We start from the raw sequence: 21,310 nt of genomic DNA, 5'->3' as shown, positions 1-21,310 counted from the left end.
GTTTGATTTTGCAAGTCATTTTGTCATTTAAATGACGGGCACGTTTGAGTTGGGAAGGAATGGGAGGAGTAACCACTTGAGGGCAGCGGAAATAACAGAAATGCGGGGCCCCTGGGTGGCGCAGTGGGTTGAGTGTCCGACTCTTGGTTTCGGCTTGGATCCTGATCTCAGGGTCATGAGATTGAGCTCCACGCTCAGCATGAGGTCTGCTCCCTCTCCCCCTCCCACTCATGTGCTCTCTCCAAAGAAATAAATGAGTCTTTAAAAATAATAGAAATGCTAGTTCTGACCCCATTTCCCTTGCTCACTGCCCCCATCTTCCTAAAGCTGCCAGGGCAACAAGTGACTGCACCACCTGGAAGGCAATGTAGGTGCCTCAGTAAGGACCATCAAGAGCCCGAGGCTGAGCCGTCAGGGAACGACCAAGTGTGACTTCCCCAGGCCAGCTTTGGGGAGGCCTGGAAAGTTGGTTTTATAGAAGCCTTCTTTAATATTCCCTATAGATAACTTTTGGCCCTTTAGGATCTACCCTATGTTAGCATAATCAATCTGCTAAAAGGCACTTTGAGGAAAATTACAATAAGAATGCCAAAAGAAATTTTGTACTGCACTGAGTTGATCTGTCCACAGACATAACCGAGCCTTTTTACTTTGGGGGTTGATTTGTCTGCCTTTTGGATTTATTTGGTTTCTTTCAAGGTAGTCCCTCCCAGTATATCTGAAACTTTGGTGATACAGGATGTTTGAGCTCAAAATCTCTAAAAGTTATTGGTTAAAAAAGAAGTTTCCCCCTCCCCTCCCCCCCCACACACCCCATTTCAATCCCTTTTCTGCAACTAAACATCTGTCTTCTTGTTTGTTCCTAGGATGGTCCAGATTCTGCCAGAGGAAACCGGACAAAGCAGGAGAGTGCGTGGCTGTTCAGGCTGTGGTACAGCTTTGACCACAAGTATCCTTTTCAGTGGCTTCCCTGTATTTGTGAAACATCGATGATGAAATTCTCTTACTGTCAGTGAACGACTTCTGATGAGTAAGGAAGATGTGTGCTTGGTACAGGTATAGTCAGTCCTCTCTTGGGCCACATGCAATAATCATTCATGACCTGAACCAAAATCAAGAGTTGGACGCTTAACTGACTGAGCCACCCAGACTCCCCCAGAAAAAGCATTTGACAAAATCCAACATCCTTTCATGATAAAAAGAAAACCTCTCAACAGATTAGGTATAAATGGAATGTATGTCAACATTATAAAGGCCATATATGACAAGCCCACAGCCAACATCATACTCAATGACAAAAAGCTGAAAGCTTTCCTCTAAGATCTGGAAGGATGCCCACTCTTGCCACTTCTTTTCAATACAGTATTGGAAGTCCTAGCCAGAGCAGGTAGGCAAGAAAAAGAAATTTGATTCTCCAGATCAGAAGGGAAGAATTAAAATGGTCTCTGCAGATTAAATTTAAATTAAAATAGTCTCTGCAGATGTCATGATCTTTTTTTAAAGGTTTATTTATTAGAGAGAGAGTGAGCACAGGGAGAGTAGAGGGGCAGAGGGAGAGGAGAGAGAGAATCTCAAGTGGACTCCCCGCTGAGCATGGAGCCTGATGGGGGGGCTTGATCTCAGGACCCATGAGATCATGACCTGCGCTAAAACCAAGAGTCAGATGCTTAACCAACTGAGCCATCCAGGTGCCCCTGCAGATGACATGATCTTATATATAGAAACCCCTAAAGACTCTACCAAAAAACTGTTTTAAAACTAATAAATTCAGTAAAGTCAGAGGATATAAAGTCAACATACAAAAACCAGTTGCATTTCTATGCACTAACAATGAACTATCCAAAAAAGATATTAAGAAAACAATCCCAGGGTGCCTGGGTGGCTCAGTTGGTTAAGTGTCTGCCTTCAGCTTGGGTCATGATCTCAGGGTCCTGGGACTGAGTCCCGCGTCAGGCTCCCTGCTCAGCGGGGAGTCTGCTTCTCCCTCTCCCTCTGCCTCCTTCCCTCTGCTCATGCTCTGTCTCTCAAATAAATACATAAAATCTTTAAAAAAAAAGAAAAGAAAACAATCCCATTATGATACCATCAAAAACGATAAAATACTTAGGAATAAATTTAACCAAGTAGGTTAAGATCTGTACACTGAAAACAAACACTGATGAAAGAAGTTGAAGAAGACACAAATAAATGGAAAGATATTTGTGTTCATAGATTGGAAGAATTAATGTTAAAATTGCCATATTACTCAAAGCAATCTATAGATTCAGTTCATCTCTATCAAAATTCTAATGGTGTTTTTTAAAATAAAAACAATCATAAAATTTGTATGGAGCACAAATTACCCTGAATAGCTAAAGCATTGTGAGCAAAAAGAACAGAGCTGGAGGCATCATACTTGCTGATTTCAAATTATATTACAAAGGCATAGTAATCAAAATAGTATAGTATTAGCATTAAAACAGATACACAGACCAGTGGAACAGAATACAGAGCCCAAAAATAATACCCTCACATGTTCGATCAACTAATCTTCAGCCAAGGTGCTGAGAATACATAATAGGGAAAGGACAGTCTCTTTAATAAATGGTGTTGGGAAAACTGGATATCCACATGCAAAAGAATGAAACTGGAACCCGTCTTACACCACTCACAAAAATCAACTCAAAATGGATTAGAGACTTAAATGCAAGACCTGAAACCATAAAACTCCTAGAAGAAAACATAGGGGAAAACTCCTGACATTGGTCTTGGCAATGAGTTTTTGGATTTAACACCACAAGCAAAGGAAACCATCAACAACATGAAAAGACAACAACCTGTGGGATGGGAGAAAATATTTGCAAATCCTATATTTGATGAGGGGTTAATATCCAAATTATATAAGGAACTCCTACAACTCAACAGCAGAAACCCAAGGACCCCAATGAAAAAATGGGCAAAGGACCTGAATAGACATTTTGCCAAAGAAGACATACACTTGGCTGGCAGATACACGGAAAGTTGTTCAGCATCACTAATCGTCAGGGAAATGCAAATCAAAACCATAATGAGATCTCACCTCACATCTGTTAGGATGGATGTTACCAAATGTCAAAAGATAACAAGTGTTGGGAGGATGTGGAGAAAAGGAAACACTTATATGCTGTTGGGTGGGATGTAAATTGGTGCAGCCACTGTGGAAAACAGTATGGAGGTTCTTCAAAAAATTAAAAATAGAACTACCATATGATCCAGCAGTCCCACCTCTGGGTATATATCCAAAGGAGATAACATCACTATCTCAAAGAAATATCTGCACTCCCACGTTCATAGCAGCATTATTCTCAGTAACGAAGATATGGAAATAACCTAAGTGTCCATCAGTGCATGAATGGATAAAGATGTGTGCGAGGGTGCGTGTATATAGTGGAATATTATTCAGCCTTAAAAATGAAGGAAATTCAGCCTTAAAAATGAAGGAAATTCAGCCATTTGGGACAATGTGGTTGAACCTGGAGGACATTATGCTATGAAATAAGCCAGGCACAGAAAGAAAAAATACTGCATGATCTTCCTTATGGGTGGAATCTAGAAAAGTCAAACTCATAGTAACAGAGCATAGAATGGTGGTTGCCAGGGGCTGGGGAGTGGAGGAAATGGAGAGATGTTGGTCAAAGGGTACAAACTTTCAGTTATAAGATGAATAAGTCCTGGAAACCTAATGTACAATATGGTGACTATAGTTAATGATCTGTATTGTATACTAGAAATTTTCTAAGGGGGTAGATCTTAAGTCTTTGCATCACACACACAGAAAAATGGTAACTGTGTGAAATGATGGATAGGTTAATTAGCTTGATTGTGGTAATCATTTCACAATATACATGTATCTAAACATCTCCTACACCTTTAATGCATGCAGTTTTTTGTCAGCCATACTTCAATGAAGCTGAGTGGGGAAGAAATTATTCCTCAAAGAGCAACAGGAGTGATCTCTGAAGTCTCTGAACATAAATTTTAGTGACAAGGATTTCTACTTGTTTGGTTTGGAGGAGAGAAACTAAGAACAGAAAAGCAGGCATAAAGTGTCTGAAGAATTAGATGAGGAAGGTGCCCATAGCTCATTCTATAGCTCCATAGATGATCAAACAAGAAAGTGTGGGCTTTGGCTGCATCAAAAGAGAGTTTGGCTGGGGCGCCTGGGTGGCTCAGTCGGTTAAGCGACTGCCTTCGGCTCAGGTCATGATCCTGGAGTCCCGGGATCGAGTCCCGCATCGGGCTCCCTGCTCGGCGGGGAGTCTGCTTCTCCCTCTGACCCTCCTCCCTCTCATACTCTCTGTCTCAAATAAATAAATAAAATCTTAAAAAATAAATAAATAAATAAAAATAAATAAACTTAAAACCATGAAACAGAGGGGGCGCCTGGGTGGCTCAGTTGGTTAAGCGACTGCCTTCGGCTCAGGTCATGATCCTGGAGTCCCGGGATCGAGTCCCACATCGGGCTCCCTGCTCAGCGGGGAGTCTGCTTCTTCCTCTGACCCTCTTCCCTCTCATGCTCTCTCTCAAATAAATAAATAAAATCTTTAAAAAAAAAAAAAAAAGAGAGAGTTTGGCTGGATGGGAATGATCCCCACAAGCCAGGACGAGCAAGTGTGGTACCTCCTTCACTGAACAAGCCTGAAAATGGAAAAAAATGGGCTTCCAATTTAAGATAAGAGGCTCAGCACACACACATAGCTCTCTTGTTGTTCCCGGGCCTCCTTGGAATCACAAAAGAGAGATTTTGGAGTACTCGCAAGACCAAAGATAGAGGGAATTGGAGCAGAGAAAACCATAGCCCAAGACCAAAGAGAGTCTTGAGCCAGTTTGTCTAGGTGATTTATTAAAGAATGTTGTTAGTAACAGTTGCAGCAGGCCCCCCCTGTGTCCACAGATCAACTGGTAGCTGTTAATTTTCTCTTCAGGCCATAGCTCTCTAAAGAAAGTAGACCGACTACCTGGGGAGGGCTTGATAGAGAAACAGATCTTGAGGCCACCAAAGAATTTTCTCCCTAGAGTAACCCCCCCCCCCCCCGACCCAACTTTGGCGTGGTCAGATTCCCCACCTGCTTGATGATCGGAGAAACTGAATGAAGACATGGGGGGCATGCCAAAGTAATTCACTCCTATATATGTACCTGCATGTCCTATATATGTATCTGTACATATATCCATATATATATATATATATATATATATATATTTTTTTTTTTTTTTTTAAAGTAAACCCTACACCCAATGCGGGGCTCTAACTCATGACCCTGAGATCAGGAGTTGTATGCTCTACCAACTGAGCCAGCCAGGTGCCCTGCCAAATATTTGTTTTTTAATTTTTCTAATAAAAGCCTTAGAGTTGCAAGGCTTTTCCAGTCACAATGTAAGAACAGCCTATTAGAAAAAGGAGCAAGCAAACAAGAAGAAACTTGGGAAATTAAACATAAAGTTTCTGAAATGAAGCCCAAAAATGTAATGGGTAGTTTAATTACATGGCGGAAACCAAACTGTTGATCTGGGAGATGAAGCTGAGGAAAAAAGAACCTGTAAGAATTCGAGCACAAAGTCAGAGATGTGCAAGAGAAGAGTTTCGAGATGAAGAGGTCAGAGCCAGATGGTCCAGAGTCCTTTAACAGAATCTAAAAGGAGAAGATAGAGACTATGGAGGAAAAGAAGAACCAAAGAAATAATGGAAGAAAAAAAAAATCCCTTGGCTAAGGGCAAATTCTTGTCTTCAGAGTGGGAGGACCCACCTGGTGTGAGTAGCATGAATGGATACACTGGAGCATTCCATAACTAAAGAGAAAAGCAGGACTCTTCACGGCTTCCAAAGAGAAAGACTGGCAGCCTTTAAAGAGAAAGAATCCGAGGGGGCATTAACAAAATTGAATGTTAGAATACCATGTAGTATTGTCAGAGTTCTAGGATGAAAAGAAAAAGTCTGAGCCTAGAATTCTACACCCAAGCTGAGTGGGCAAAAAAAGGAGGGTGGCTTTCAGACATGCGAGAGTTGAGGAAGTTTAGCACTGTGCAGACTCTCTAAGAAGGAGGGGGGAAACCAACAACAACATAAGGATCAGATAAAACCAAAATCAGATCCAACTAAGGGCACGACAATGAAGAAGTCATTTTTTATAACCGAAGTGAACAAGATCAAAACAAAATTAAAAGAAGATCTTGTATTTTGCAAGACACTCAGGTTTCTCTTCTCACTAACAAAATTTAAATGACACTGTATTACATTTCTTTTAATAGTGTTCTAGCCACGGGGAACCTGGGTGGCTCAGTTGGTTAAGTGTCTCTTTTTTTTTTTTAAGTGGGCTCCACACCCAACACAGGGCCTGAACTCACAACCCTGAAATTAAGACCTGAGCTGAGATCAAGAGTTGAACGCTTAACTGACTGAGGCACTCAGGCACCCCCTAGTGTCTGACTCTTGATCTCAGCTCAGGTCTTGATCTCAGGGTCATGATTTCAAGCCCTTCATTGGGCTCCACGCTAGGCATGGAGTCTACTTAAAAAAAATAATGTTCTAACCACTCTACTTGGTTACAGGGAATAATATTCATATAACAATATTATTACAAATGCTATTTAGTGGTTTTTAACATTTAGATTCAATTCATAGACAAAGTATAGAAGATTTACTTATCAGTTATAAAATAGAATGCAAATGTTATATATCTGCAGTATAAAATTAATTGTAATCAAAATTAGGAAAAACTTGAAGAGGCAGGAGTATAAATGAATTAAATGTACCATCCTTCATAGGAAGGAGTTAAAAGCCTCTGACTAAAGTTTATAAATCAAGAAATAGAAAAAACTTATTCTCCTGGTGTAGACACACACACAGAGTGGAACACTGCTCAGCCATAAAAAAGAATGAAATCTTGCCGTTTGTGACAATATGGATGGATCTTGAAGCTATTATCTAAGTGAAATAAATCAGAGAAAAACAAATGCTACACTGATTTCACTGAAACGTGGAACCTAAAAAAACAAAACAAAGAAAATCCAGATTCATAGATACAGAGAAAGATTGGTGGTTGCCAGAGGGGAAGGAGGTTGGTGGAGTGAAATGGGTGAAGGGGACCAAGAAGTACAAACTTCTTGGGGCGCCTGGGGGGCTCAGTCGGTTAAGTGCCTTCGGCTCGGGTCATGATCCCAGGGTCCTGGGATTAAGCCTTGCATTAGGCTCCCTGCTTGGCAGAGAGTCTGCTTCTCCCTCTACCCTCCCCCCCTTATGCTCTCTCTCTCTCTCTAGCTCTCAAATAAATAAATAAAATCTTTAAAAAAAAAGTACAAACTTCCAGTTATAAAATAAGTAAGTCATGGGGATATAATGTACAGCATGGGGAATATAGTCAATAATATTGTATTAATTTTGTATGGTAACTACATTTATTGAGGTGATCATTTTGCAATAGATACAAAAGCCAAATCACTACGTTGTACACCTGAAACGAAAATAATATTGTATGTCAGTTATGCCTCAATTAAAAAAAAAAAAAAGGGTCTTTGGTGAAGTTGTAGTGGTAATTACCAGAACAACTGGATGGGACAGAGACTTGATATTTCATCTTGGCCCTTCAAAGAACTTGCATATTTAAAAATCTATCTGTAAATAGCTTTTTTCTCTCTTTTAAAGAAGTTGTTAGAGGGCCTTTTGTATTTGGGGACTGTGAGAATTTGGCTTTGAACTACCCGAGGCAGGCCACTGAAAGGTAGCCTTGGGGTTCCCATGTGCCTGTGTATTAGTCCTTCTAGAATCCGGCCTTGCTGTCAGCTTCACAGCTAGACTCAAAGTAGCCGATGGGCCAGCAGGGGCCATTCCCAGAAATGTGGTTGGAGGACAGTGGTCAGAGGGGGCTTGTTCGGTTTCGTAAAGAGGTTCAGCAGAGCCCACACCTCATCCATTGTGGAGTAATTCCCTACAAGAAGGATACTCCAGGGTCTTGCTTCCGTGTCCTCCCAGAGAAGAAGCCTTTTTTTCTCCTGTGCTGAGCAGTAAATATTGATGGTGCTCAGAGCAGTCATCCTCTGGGATACAGATGACTAGGATACCTCCTCACCTTCCTTTAAATTCTCTTGGCCGTTTCCGCCGTGGAGGTGGCCGTGTGAGCCTCCACCTTTTCCATGTTGCTGGGGCTGTGGGTACCAGAAACGGTCCAGGCGCTGTCATACCATGATGCGCGCATGCTTTGTGGTGCTTCCCACATAGGCTCATGCATTTGACGGCACAGATATCCGCAGACTGACAAATCCTGAGCTCCCAGGGCCGCTGACCTTCACCTTAGAGTGGTGGTCTCAACCAAGGGCAGGTTTGCTTCTCAGGGGACATTTGACAATGTCTAGAGACTTTTTTTTTTTTTTAAGATTTTATTTATTTATTTGAGAGAGAGAATGAGATAGAGAGAGCATGAGAGGGGGGGAGGGTCAGAGGGAGAAGCAGACTCCCTGCTGAGCAGGGAGTCCGATGCGGGACTCGATCCCGGGACTCCAGGATCATGACCTGAGCCGAAGGCAGTCGCTTAGCCAACTGAGCCACCCAGGTGCCCCTAGAGACTTTTTTTAAAAAAGATTTTATTTCTTTCTTTGAGAGAGAGAGAGCACGAGAGGGGAGAGGGTCAGAGGGAGAAGCAGACTCCCCGCCGAGCAGGGAGCCCGATGCGGGACTCGATCCCGGGACTCCAGGATCATGACCTGAGTCAAAGGCAGTCGCTTAACCGACTGAGCCACCCAGGCACCCCGTCTAGAGACATTTTTGTTGTCATGCCTGGGAGAGGGGTCGGGGGTGCTCCTGGCATCTGGTGGGTAGACTGTCCCTACAGGGCAGAACAGTCCCCTACCACCAAGAATGCCCTGGCACCCAATGTCGGTAGCATCAAGGTTGAGAAGCCGATACGCTGTCTCCTGTTTCCAAGGCGTGAGCTGGTTGTGTGTCCAAAGCTGGAATGTTGATTGAAACCAAAATTCTCATTCAACATAACAAGGAAGGGAGAAGGATGCTCTAAGTAATCAAATACTCTTTTTGCCTGAAAAGCGGGAACCGCCAACCTGAGAGTCAACAGTGAACGCTTAAGGCTGACAGGATGGTTTAATCTTTGATTCAGATATTGTAGACCCCAAGGATTTTCTGTATCGTACTGGTAAAATGCGGGCGAGGAGGCCTTTTGTGGGTAGCAGCCTGGATGATGTACTCGGGGGGATTTCTAAACACGTTGGGTTGGGTGTGTGTTTTCTCTGCAGACATTTTTTCCCTTAATTCCCTTTTTAAAGCTACTTGAAGCCCATCCTCACACACAGTGGCCCCCCGTTGACCACCACGCTCCCAGCCTGGTGTAGCCTGCTTGCTCGGTGTCTGACCAGTCCCCAGGTGTACGACGTAAGTACGGCGCGTCAGGGGCGTTTTCCTGCTCGCTGGGTCTGGGGAGTGTCTTCCCCAGGAAGAGGAAACCTGTTGCTCGCAAGCGTCCAAATCCAAGGGTTTTGCATCTCTAAATAAGATGATTAGAAATGGCCAACTTACGGGGCGCCTGGGTGGCTCAGTCGGTAAGCGTCTGCCTTCAGCTCAGATCATAATCCCAGGGTCCTGGGATCGAGCCCCACATCGGGCTCCCTGCTCGGCGGGAAGCCTGCTTCTCCCTCTCCCACTCCCGCTGCTTGTGTTCCCGCTCTCGCTGTGTCTCTCTCTGTCAAATAAATAAATCTTAAAAAAAAAAAAAAAAAAAAAAAAAAGAAATGGCCAACTTACATATGTTGATCTGTTTTGCACAGTAAGAGGGAAACCTTTTACCCGGGCTGTGGGGCCCCGTCACGTCTGCAGCTGTGGTGTAGTAGAAAGAACACTCGATTTGGAATCCGAACAACTAGATTCAAAGCCAAGCCCTGAGGCCATTTAAGTGTTCTGTGCCTTGGTTTTCCTGTCTGTAAAGTGGGCCTAGTCGTACAGGCTGGCTGTGAGATTAAAGGTTAAGGTAGAGAAAAACACTGTGAACCACAAAGCATTTAGCAAATGTGAGGATTCTTTTTGTGAATGCTTTATTTACATTGATATGGTTAGGTCCTTTCCGTTTTCAGATTCAGACTTAGCACAGTATGAAGAGAATATCCACACTGGTGGACATCTGAGCTTTGGGACTGACTTGCGAGCTCCTCATGTGGGTTGCTGGGCAAAAGGGTGGGGAGAACAATAGCTACCCACATAGAAGGCCTGGAGGAGAGGGAAAAGGCCCTTCTTCCTCTCTACTCTGCCACCCTCATCATCCGGTCACGAACACAACCATTATACCCTAGGAGAGAAGAACTCCTTAAATTTGTGTAGAGCCTTACAGCTCACAAAGGCCAAGTTTATTCTCTTGGCCATACTGTAAATAAGCAGCTACTACAGGGTTACAGAGGAAGGAAGTGCCAAGGTCCTAGGATTAGTAATTGGCAGAGCTGAGACCCTAATGCAGGTTTCAGAGAATTCGCAAAAGACCTGCAATTGACTTGATTAGCGTTGGGAAAGCAGAATGCAAAGCCCAGATCTCGGAGAGACGGCCCCTGACCAGGTCAGTTCTAACGGGGCGGGGCAGCGGCCTTGGGAACGATTGTTTGCATTCAGGTGGTACAGAGGGGCAGGGGGCATAGCTGGGCGGGGGGCACTGGGGTCTGGCATGCTAAGGAACAGCCTCATCAGAGATGGGGCGACTTGGTCAAGAAGCAAGAATCTGTCCACTGTCGCTTTGGGCTGGGGTCCTGACCAGGGTCTCAGTCAGCTGCAGACACAGTGAGGCTTGCAGTTGTTGAGAGAGTGGGAGCATAGAGTCTTTGAAAAATTAATTGAGGAAGCCCAAGGTGAGAGAGCGGAGGGGCCCCCGGTGGGGTTTGGGGCCCAGTGAGGGTCTCGGGCCAGGCCGCCCTCGCGTGGCTGTTCGACACTCTGTGGTTCTCACCCATCACCTGGAGGGCGTTTGTACTTTGGGTTTAGTTGGGCCATGTTGAAGATGTTCCTTATTCACTCTTTGCACTAACTCTAAACCACTCAGGTTGGATATCCACCTAGAAAACAGGGTTCTTCCGTTCATGAGAGTGACCTCTGGTTGTTTAAAATGGGCACATTCCTGCAACACACGTTTGCAGGGTTATTCAACAGCATCTTCACGGCAGCCTTCAGGGGACAGCTGGTTGCATAATTTTACAAACCTCCAGCTTAACAAAACTTCTGTCAATCCTATCATCTAGAATTCGAGGAAGTGGATCGGTTTCATCATCTGCGTATCACGTTCATTAAGCTCTGATTTGGAAATCCCTGTCCACTGGGTTTTACCATGTCCTTGTTTCGGGTACTATTTGTCCGGGCTTGTGAGTTTCGTAATGGAATGGGTCAACATCCAATCTTGCCTTCTCCTGTCGGTGAATTTGAGCCCTGCTTCCCACTGCCTCGGGTCAGCCAGCGTGGGCCACACACGGGCTGGTGTAGGGGGGAAGGTGGGAGATGGGGGGGGGGGTGCCTCGGCTGGGCTGCAGTAGGGGGCGTGGCTACATTTGCAGCATTTCCCTCCAAGCAGTTGCTTCACATTCCTCTCTGTCCTCGAAAGAGTATAATGCGTGCCAGGAGAGTCTCCCCCTGAAAAGGGGGAACTAAGAACCCTGGCTGCGGTATTTTGACATTATTACTTAGCGCTCACAGGCACGGGAGAAATGGAACGTGCTAAAACAGGGAACATGATCTCATTTGTTGTTAGGAAAACGATCGTGGGACAGATGGAGCCTCGGGACTTTCTAAATACTGATGGTGAGGAGGAATTTGGGGAGTTTGGAGTGAGTTTTGGAATTACGCTCTGCCTGAGTAGAGGATTCTTACTTGGTTGCACATTTGCACGCTGCCTCATTCCAGTGAGGATTTGAGGACGTAAGCAACAAGAGTTGCGTGCTCGCCTGTCAAAAAAAAAAAAAAGCCCGAGCGCTGGGTTAAGAGGAGTCATGCTGTAGAGCGTGGAGAAGTCGACATCACTGAGGAGTGATGCAGAAAGCAGGCTTGAGCTTGTCACCAGTGAGCGCACACAGACAGGCTGGGACGGGAGGAGGAGGTCGGCAGACCCACGAGTCCTCCTTGGGCGCTGAACAGGCCTTCCTCTAGCACCTGCTGTGGCTTAAGCCCCTCAGGGAAGGGCGCCAGGAGGAGGAGGCGGCCACCGTGCTTTGCTGGTTTCTCACCTAGAGGGGGGTGCAGGCATGCCGGGGAGAATCTGCCCGTGGCCTTGGACAGCGTGACTGGGGGTGGGGGGGGGGGGGGGGGGGGGGTAGGAGGCTGTCGGGGAGGCGGGTTCCGTGCCCTGCACCGAGGACACCCTGCCGCACAGACGATGCAGGACTCCAGAAGCACTTTGAAGACCAGATGGGCAATAGGAGAGCAAGAGCACTTTAGCCGGAGTACTCTGGAACCGTGTCTGACAGACGTGCTGTGGGGGCAGGAGGGGAGCCAAGCGCCCCTCGTTTTGCTGGTGAAACCCATTAGAGGGTGAAGGGTTGTGTCTGACCCCGCGCTGCTTCCCGAGCTCTCCCCGCGGTCTAGAAGTTTCGAGAGGCCGCTGCTCGGCTCCCGCCCTGCCTGGCCCCGCTCGGTCCGCTCTGCTGCAGCTGCAGCTTAGCATGAGCTGCCGGCCGGTCCTCTTCCTGACCTGGGGAGTGTTCACATCCTCGCTGTGGGCCGAACCAGTCCGGAGGCAGCAGACACCCCACCTCTGCCTCCTACCAGCTGGACCGCCTGGGGCACATTCCACAGGTTCTCTGGGCTCAGGCCTCCTCCTCTGACCCAGGAGAAGGGAGGGGGGAGGGTGAGTCGCCAGCTCCTGTGACCGCCCTGGTGGGCCCGAAACACGTGATCGAGAAGGTGCCCCTTCCCTCTCCATGTCTCACTGCATCTACCACAGGGCTTCCCGTCGGGGTCCTTCCGTGGGGACAGGAAGGAAATCCTAATTATGCGTCCCCGTCCCTCCGTTGCTGACTAGGATAAAGAGTAGTTCCGATGCAAACCGGGTGGGTTTAGGGGGGTTCTTGTGGGGCTGGAGGCCCTCTCAGAAGAGCTGCCCCGAAAAGAGAGGGGCCCGAGAAACCTCTTTGCATGTTTGCCCAGTGACCTTCCCCCTCCTTCTTTTGAGGGTTGGGAAGCTGAAGGCGCAGGCTGGCCTCCCTTTCTTCCCTTTTGTCACTGACCCCGAGCCGTCAGGCATTTAAAATCAGAACGGCTTCCTGGGCCTCGAAGCCTTGCTTCGGGCAACGGTGCCTTCCCTTGAATAGCCCTGGACACCTGGCATCCAGTATCCACGCTGGAGGCTCAAGGCAGGCGGGTCTCATGGGCCCCAGTTTTCAGGTGAGCAGTTGAGGTTGGGCTTGGCTCCCAGCCTAGAGGAAGGAGATCAGTCTCCCATTTGCCGCTGTCGTTCGTTGCACTTTTCAGAACCAAGAGCCGCTGAGAGAGGAAGACTCGGATTTCATCCTGACCGAGGGCGACCTCACCCTGACCTACGGGGACAGCACAGTGACTGCGAACGGCTCCTCGGGCTCCCACACGGCCTCCACGAGCCTCGAGGGCAGCCGGAGAACCAAGAGCAGCTCGGAGGAGGTGCTGGACCGAGCCCTGGGAGCAGGAGACCAGCCGGTGTCAAGCCGGGGCACGCGCCTAGTGTTCCCCCTGGAGGATAACGCGTGACTTGTCGCGTCCCCCCCCCCCAGCCCCAGCCTGCCGAGATGGGGGTGCAGTGAGGACGGCTGCAAGCCCCAGGCTTGTCCAACCCGGGGCACTGACTGAGTGGAACTAATGCTTCTGTTTTATTGAGGTCTGAAGCTCTCTTAACATTTAAAGTTTAACCCAAGAGGCAGAGGGTGGGGCTTAGGTGTCTCTCAATCAAGACAAACGCAGACGTATTCCCCCTTTTTCACATAGTAGTGCTGTTCAGAGTCAAACAAACAAATAGCATGCTTTAACGGTCTGACTCATTCACCTGCAGAATCCGAGCAAGCTGCGGCAGGTGTGGGGAGGCCCCCCCAGGAGAGGTTTCAGGTCCATACACAGCAGCGCAAACCTAGCTGGCCGCGGGAATAGCGAGGTGGGGGCGGGAAGAGCAGGCCAGACGAAGGATCCCGAAGGCAGGCAGCTGAGATTGGACCTCCGAAGATGATGGGAAGCCCGTGGTCACGGGGACAGAACTCAGGAGGAAGCAATCTGAGCGCGGAGGCCCTCGCACCGAGGGCTGCAGGACCGTGATCTCACATGATCAGGCTTCTGGACTTTCTGCACTACCTGGGTTTCCTGTAGATTGAAGATCAGAACTCTGTCCGTGAACATTTCAACATGGGGAAAGAATTAGAATTCCTTCTCTGGAAATCTCCAGAAAGAAGTAGCTACTGAAATGTTTAAAACCAAAAGCAAAATCGTGTTTTACTGTTGGGTTTTTAAAATTAATCCGAGGACAGGAGAAACCGTTTAGAGACCGATGACAAAAATCAGTCAGTTCTTCAGGGCTACCATGGAGATACCTACTGCGGGGTTTAGGAATAACACCAAAATTTGTGGGATGCTTCTATCTGGGGACGAGAGAGCAGCAAGGAGCCTAGGAGGCAATAGGCTAGTGTTCAGAGGGGGAAAAAAAAAACCACACTGCAAAAAAATTAACCACAAACACAAGATACTAAAGGTTCTAAAGACCGAGTAGAAGTCCAAACTTTGAGCTACTAAATGCATGAGATTTCCGTGGCCGGGTGAGGCATGAGAGGCAAGTCAAGGGAAAATTGAGCATTATTCAGTCCAGTGGACAGTTCCGTCTGCTGTAAGATTAAGAATCCAGATGTCTTAACACTGAGTGCCACGTAGAGAAGGGTCATTTTCTTGGTGTCTGGGGAGGTTTGTACCAGCCTAATGTGTGAGCATGGTTTGAAATGTAGGTTCTGAGTTGGGGTTCTCTGTGGGTGAGCTCTTCTAACTGCCCACACCTGCGGTAGCTAAAATACTGAGAGAGCTCTTGGAAACCAAGTTTGAGATTCTCCCTGTGTCTCTATGCTTCAGTGCTGGTGTATTTGAAAACCCAATCTCTAAAAAAAAAAAAAATGCTTTCAGAAAATGTGGGCATTTTTCTTCTTGTGGCAGGCAGAATAGTGGCCCAGTCGAGTACACCCATAATGAAACCAGCCATTTAATCTGCTTAACGCACATTTTTAATGGTTAATATTTAGATAAGACATTACACTTTGCTTTTTGAATTGAGAATTTGTGCAAAACAGGCAAAAATTAAGTTGAGCCATATGAAATTGCCGATATTGAACCAGTTTTCAAAAACAGAAATGGCAGTTTTGTATGGTTCGAGATAATATAATTAAATGATTTTTATTCCCCTCTTTCCTTTCTATGTACCCTAAAGTCCATTTTAATTTTATCATGGGCATCCGTGGGCTCTGTAAATGAGCTAAACCACCCATCTAACCCCATGAGACTCCGAATTCCCTAGGCTGGTGAAGGACTTATGAAAACCTCTGAGCCAGCGCCAGAGAAACAGCTTTTTCTTAGAGAGCCCCTGGATGGGAGGTCATTATGTCGTGGGGTCAGAGTGCAGAGAGCATCTCTCAGGCTTGGCAGATGTGGCCAGAACCAGCACAGGTTTTATTCAGTAGAGTTAATCTCAGTAATGACCAGTCATGCCTATAAACTCGAAAGGTGAGGAGGCTTTTGTGTGTGTCTGTTATTTGCAGAGGTGGAGGGATAGGCTGGTCAGCTCCTTGGCTGGGTCTTTATAAAGCCTTGCTCACCTCTTACGTTGCTTACTTATTTCATTTTGGAGGGAAGAAGCTAACAGAAAAACCCTGACAGGGTTCTTGAAAAGAGCCAGCCGGGGAGGACCCACCCTCTCTTCATTCAGGTCAAGGCTTTGTTGTCATTTTGGTTTTCCAGGAAGCTTCCAGCAAATTAATAAGAAATTACCCTCATGAGGAGGAAAAATAACCAGAGTTCTCCAGCCTAGTCCTAAGTCAATCCATAGATTGTTGTGTTTTCTCCCAAAAGGGTCTTGTAGGCTTGACTGCAAACGTTTTATTTGGACCTACTTAAATCTAAGTAAATGGAGATTTGCCAAGATCAAAATTTTGCTAGGGTTGTAGTTATTTGGTTGGATTTTTTTATTCAGTGGATCGGAGTAAGTCACTGACCTGTGGTCCTAATTTTTGTTTGCAAGATATGGAGAATAATCCTGACCTTACCAGGGGTCCCAGGAAAGGAGTCTGTTCATCGAAATGCTTCCACCTTCTAGAAGCTTTATGCCTATGCTGAGAGGGGAAAAGTAGGTGTCACGAAGCTGCCAAACCATCTAACTCAAGGCTCTCTGCTGTCAATCTGGCATAAATCAGATTGAAACTGCTGAGTGCATCCAATTTAACCTCTTAAACATACCCGTTCCGGGTTGGGTGGGGGGGATGAGGGTTCGGAGCTGGATGTTCTAGAACACAGGTTCTCAACCCTGGCTGCACAGTAGGATTCTCTGGCTAGTTTTGTTTTGTTTTTTTGTTTTTTTGTTTTAATATCAGTGCAAGGGCCCTGTGCTCAGAGATTCATATCCAGTAGGTTTGGAGTGGGGCCTGGCTTCCATGCTCTGTTGTGGATCTTCAGGGATTCTAGTGGGCAGCCAGGCTTGAGAGCCTTTTAGTCCAGAACTTGCAGCAGACCCTGTTTGGAACCTTAAAGAATGGCCTAGCAAACTAAGTTTCCTTTCATTGGTAGTCCTCTGGAACAAACCGAGTGTTGATCAGTCAGTACAGCCCGGACAACTGTGAAAGAGTTTCATGCACATCATCTTTGCAGAACTCTAGAACATACTCCGTAAAGTACAACCAGAAATGTCACATTTGAACACCTTCGTGCAGGAAAGGGAGAGACGGGTGACTTGAGTGGATGGATTGGGTTGTTGCGGGGTGAGGGGTTAAAAACCGTCCTCTTTGCCCCCTTTCGTGGAAAGAAAGGGGTTGGGTCTTAACAGAGTAGCTGACCATCAAGTGTGAAGGCTTTGGAGAAGCTGTCTTTTCAGTATAACCTGGGATTAAACGGAGTCCCCTTTGCAGTCCAGTCAGCTTGCTTTCTTGTCACACTTAGCTTGTCCCCAGGCCCGAATCCCTGCTGGACTCCTCAGGAGAGGGGTGGGCCCATTTAATGCCCAGAGTAGAGGCCTCAGGGTAAGGGGTAGCCCATGACCACTTCAAGGTCATGAGGCAGTGGTGTCGGCAGACTTCTGCGTGGGGCCGGCAGCGGGGCGGTGCGGACTCCAGCCGTGCCTTTTCATATTCTCTTTGGGGACTACAAGGAGACCTGAACTTTGTCTCCTGGAGAAGGAAATCTGCGCCACTGAAATGAGGCTGCAAATAGAGGAAGAGGGCAGATGCGATTCCATGGCCTCTGCCCATCCAGGGTACTCCCTGGGGCGGCCAAACCAGCCCCGACGCCTTGCAGCCCAAAACCCGCACTGCAACATCAAATGTCTCATCGGGCAAACAGCAAGGAGCTTTCCGGCTGTGCTCTCTAGACCTGAAAATGTCCTCCGTGGTTTGGGGGACAAAGGAAGTCTCCTTAGAAAACATGAAAAAGGTTCTCTCAGCTGTCCCCGAACATGTCAGTCGAGGGCCATTTCCTTCCAGACTGGAGGGCTGTTTCATGACACACACATTCCCTACCCCCTTGCCCCCCAGGTCCCTCTCTCCTCTTTGCCTGCAGGGGAAGTCAATGTCACCGTGTCAGGTACCTTGATATGAACAGAACCATTTCCAAACGTGGAAACGGCACTGATGCACTGAGGGGAGACTGGCGGCGGTCGAGGCCACCGAGCAGCTCAACAGAGGGAAGACTCATCCTCTCGGGCCCCTAGCTTGGTACCCGTTGTGAGTTCTCAGAGGTGCACCACCAAGCTGCTTTTCCCATCTGTTGTAAGATGTCATCTGGAACGAGGGCTTCTGGAAAGTCAGCTTGCTGATTCAGTAAGTATGTGACTTCTTAGTCCACTTCAGAAATGGGGAACTTGACGAGTTTCATACCCGCCTCTCGATGCTGATTCTGTAGAGGAGTTCGTGTAGGAGTGCATCTGTCACGTGCATCACAGCGGTACCACGGAGTTCTGGTGTCTTCTGTTGGTCTTTCCTCAAGTGTCGGATGCTGTACTCCGCTACAGTGAAGCTGAAGGGAATCTAATGGCCAAGAGTTAGGAGCAACCCATCTGGATGCTGCTTTCACTCTGGTACCTTGAAGAGACCTTGCGCCTTTCTAAAACCCAATAAGGACAGTATACAGAGGAACACTCCAGAAAGCGATGCTGGTCTCTAGGAAAAGCAAATAGGCTCTTTGACAATCTTTTCAAAACCAGACCTAGAAATCAACCCCTTTTACCCAGTTTCAATTTTCGTAAGTAGGGCTTTTTTGGTGTGTTTTTATTTTTAAACGAACAAACATGTCTCGTCACGCAGTGCGAGCAGAACTCGTAAAGAGCAAAACCAAAGTTTTTGATGTTAGTTTTATTTTTGTAAGGCGGGGTAGAACCAGGGCCCACACGGAACACACAGGCCGCCGGTCATCTGCCACACGAGCCTGGGAGAAGATAAGGAAGGTCTGCCTGTCCGGCCGCGTTCTGGAAAGCCCTGAAATGCACAGGAGAGCCCCGGAGAGAGGCCTCCTTCTCTTCAGGATGGCCGCCTTTTAGAAAGGGTTAAGGGAATTGCCACGTGTCAGGGTCAGGAGAAACTTCCAGGGGCTGGTGGATGCGGGAGGAACTCAGACCGCAGGGGCTTTTGGACAGCACGAAGAACTCTACATGTGCTGTCCAAAGCACTGAAAGACAGGCCCCAGGGCTCTTGGGTGACTGTCCCAGCGCTTGGACATTTGGGGGTGGGCTTTGGGGAAGCAGAGGAATGATTTCCGGGTGTGTGTGGGGGGGTTCACGTCTGGGGATTTGGGACTTATCGCTGAAATCACTTGTTCAAAGCATGACTTCAGAGCCGGACCACCTCCTCGTAGGTTGACTTTTGATTTTTTACATAAACTACATCTGGTCCTTCTTAGGAAGTTTCACTCTGTCCCATAACATGATTAAATGGGAAGAGGCCACCAAGATCCATTTAAGAGGTGAAAAGCAATTTTTAAAAATAGGATAGGATGAATTTAACCTGGGATGATATGCCCTTCTGGGGAACGTTTTACAGAGAGCTCACATAATGTAATTGGGGAGAATTTTGTCTTCTATGTCCATTCATCAGTAGCAAACCGGTGGTTTTATAAAGTTAACATTATAGTATGTTATATAAATAAACACGTTATATGAAATAAAAGTATGTTGAACTGTGAAAAAGTGAAGACTTGGAGTTATCAGCAACCTTTATGTGCACTTAAGGAAAACTGCAGTTAGGCCCCCAAAGTGCTACCTTACCCTAGCATTTTACTTCACGTTCGCCTTTGTGTGTATGTTTAGATTGATATTGTAAAGCTAGCTACATGTTTTCCTGCTGTTGACTGATATTTAACACATTTTTTCCCAAAGCTTTTCTTTTTTTTTTTTTTTTACAAAACTCAAAATAAAGAGATTAACTGGCTGAGCTAATCTTTTGCATTTTAAAATATCGTCTGTTTGTTAGTAAGAAGAAGAATGCAGTGCGATCCTTTTCTTAGTCTGTTTCTTTCCCTCACTGGGAGGTGTTTTCTCTGGGTGGAAACTATTGCTCTCCAGCTCCCCTAGACCCAGGACCCACAAATTAAGGCTAGCTAGCCCCTCCGGACCCAATCCGGCACAGCACCTATTTTTGTAAATAAAGTTTTATTGGACTACACTAGGCTCCTTCATTTGCATAATGTCTGCGACAGCTTTCGTGCAGAGCTGAGTAGTTGTGACAGGAGTGAGCAGCAATGTGCGCATAAAGCCGGGACCATCTGACTTTCTACAGCAAAGGATTTTGCCAAACCCTGCTTTAGGTGCTTGAAAAACTTGAGTTTCAAAACAGGGTCTAAAAATCACAGTAGCAGACTTCTGAGATTATTTAAATGTGCCTTGGGATTAAGAGAAACACTTTAAATCTGGTCTGTGTGGTAACTTCCGGCCTACAACAGTGGTGAACAGACTTTGAGTGTTGGATAGTTGCTAAGGTTCTTGAACTCAATACAGTTTCCTTGATCGTCTTCATGAATTCCTTTGTAGGCAGACTGGCTTTTCCCCGAACCACGCAACTGAACTTCATCAAAAAATCATCCTAGCAAAACAAAACGAATCTTGTCATTAACACTGACTCCGGAGTCCTTTAATAGTATAATTACAAAAACACCAGACAGAAGAACTTGCAAGTGAAAATTCGTGTCAGCTCGTTAGGGCTCTCCCACCCCAGGGAGAGAAACCACTTCTTAAAAATTGGTTTAGGGGCAGGTGTAGGGGGAGCTCTTTGAAAAAGAGCTGAATGAGTCCGGTTTAAACTAGTGGCACTCAGACCTCTTATTTAATATTAGGTCATGTAATCAAGGTACACGGGACTGCACTTGGCCCTCAGTCACACTGATGATTTGTCCAGGCACCCGCTGCTGCTGGGACACGGTACCCGATCGCGTCTCCTCTGCATTCTGAGAACACCACGTTGGAACAGGCCCAGCAGAGGCAGGTGCAGGCTGGGGACGCGAGCGTTTCCTACTGTACGGCTCTAATGATCCGCATCGTACTGTCACTTCCTTACTGGAAACTTCCTTTCAACCAATGTGTCGGTCGTCATTTAATAGCTGGTGCCATTCCTGCTCCGCAGAGCTGCACAGCGGGTGGTCCCCAAGCCGAGTCCCCATCTCTGCCTCCCCCGTGCTGGGGCGACATGCTGAGTGCCCCGCTGCATGCTGGCTGACCTGGAAGGGAAGGGACAAAGCACGGTTTGAACCTCAGAACACAGAAAGCCCGAGACAGAAAGCCTGATGCACTCTGCCAATGGAAGGCCTCTTCATTTATTATTTTTTTTTTTTAAGATTTTATTATTTGACAGAGAGACACACAGCGAGAGTGGGAACACAAGCAGGGGGAGTGGGAGAGGGAGAAGCAGGCTTCCCGCGGAGCAGGGAGCCCGATGCGGGGCTCGATCCCAGGACCCTGGGATCATGACCTGAGCCCAAGGCAGACGCTCAACGACTGAGCCACCCAGGCGCCCCAAGAAGCCTGTATATAATCTTCCTTCTCGAAGCTGCATCCTCTGGGGCTGGAAGTCCATCCCGAATCAGAAACTGTCATTTCTGCTCTGTGAGGACAGACCCGGAGAAAATGCGACCCAAGAG

General features: G+C 46.9%; 2 protein-coding genes across 5 annotated transcripts in view; one reads left to right on the top strand and one right to left on the bottom strand.

Annotated features, from left to right (window-relative positions):
- SLC9A7 (solute carrier family 9 member A7) overlaps window positions 1–17,596 on the top strand; it is a 132,833-nt gene extending 115,237 nt beyond the window's left edge. For both annotated transcript variants that reach the window (XM_035003628.1, XM_035003621.1), the window contains 3 exons: window positions 867–949; window positions 9,292–9,397; window positions 13,457–17,596. In XM_035003628.1, coding sequence (XP_034859519.1) covers window positions 867–949; window positions 9,292–9,397; window positions 13,457–13,708 — 441 coding nt within the window. In that variant the 3' untranslated portion in view covers window positions 13,709–17,596. The remainder of the gene's footprint in view (window positions 1–866; window positions 950–9,291; window positions 9,398–13,456) is intronic.
- A 2,689-nt stretch (window positions 17,597–20,285) lies between these two features.
- The window catches only part of CHST7 (carbohydrate sulfotransferase 7), a 28,402-nt gene continuing 27,377 nt past the window's right edge, over window positions 20,286–21,310 (bottom strand). For all 3 annotated transcript variants that reach the window (XR_004678974.1, XR_004678975.1, XM_035003643.1), the window contains exon 2: window positions 20,286–20,890. The gene's annotated coding sequence lies outside the window, so the exon portion shown is untranslated. The remainder of the gene's footprint in view (window positions 20,891–21,310) is intronic.

Source organism: Mirounga leonina, unplaced genomic scaffold (assembly GCF_011800145.1).
Source record: "Mirounga leonina isolate KUSES-001 unplaced genomic scaffold, KU_Mleo_1.0 Mir_101609, whole genome shotgun sequence".
NCBI classification, from domain to species: Eukaryota; Metazoa; Chordata; class Mammalia; order Carnivora; family Phocidae; genus Mirounga; species Mirounga leonina.
The sequence above is the reverse complement of the archived record's forward strand: the minus strand, read 5'-3'. Positions and strand labels throughout refer to the sequence as shown.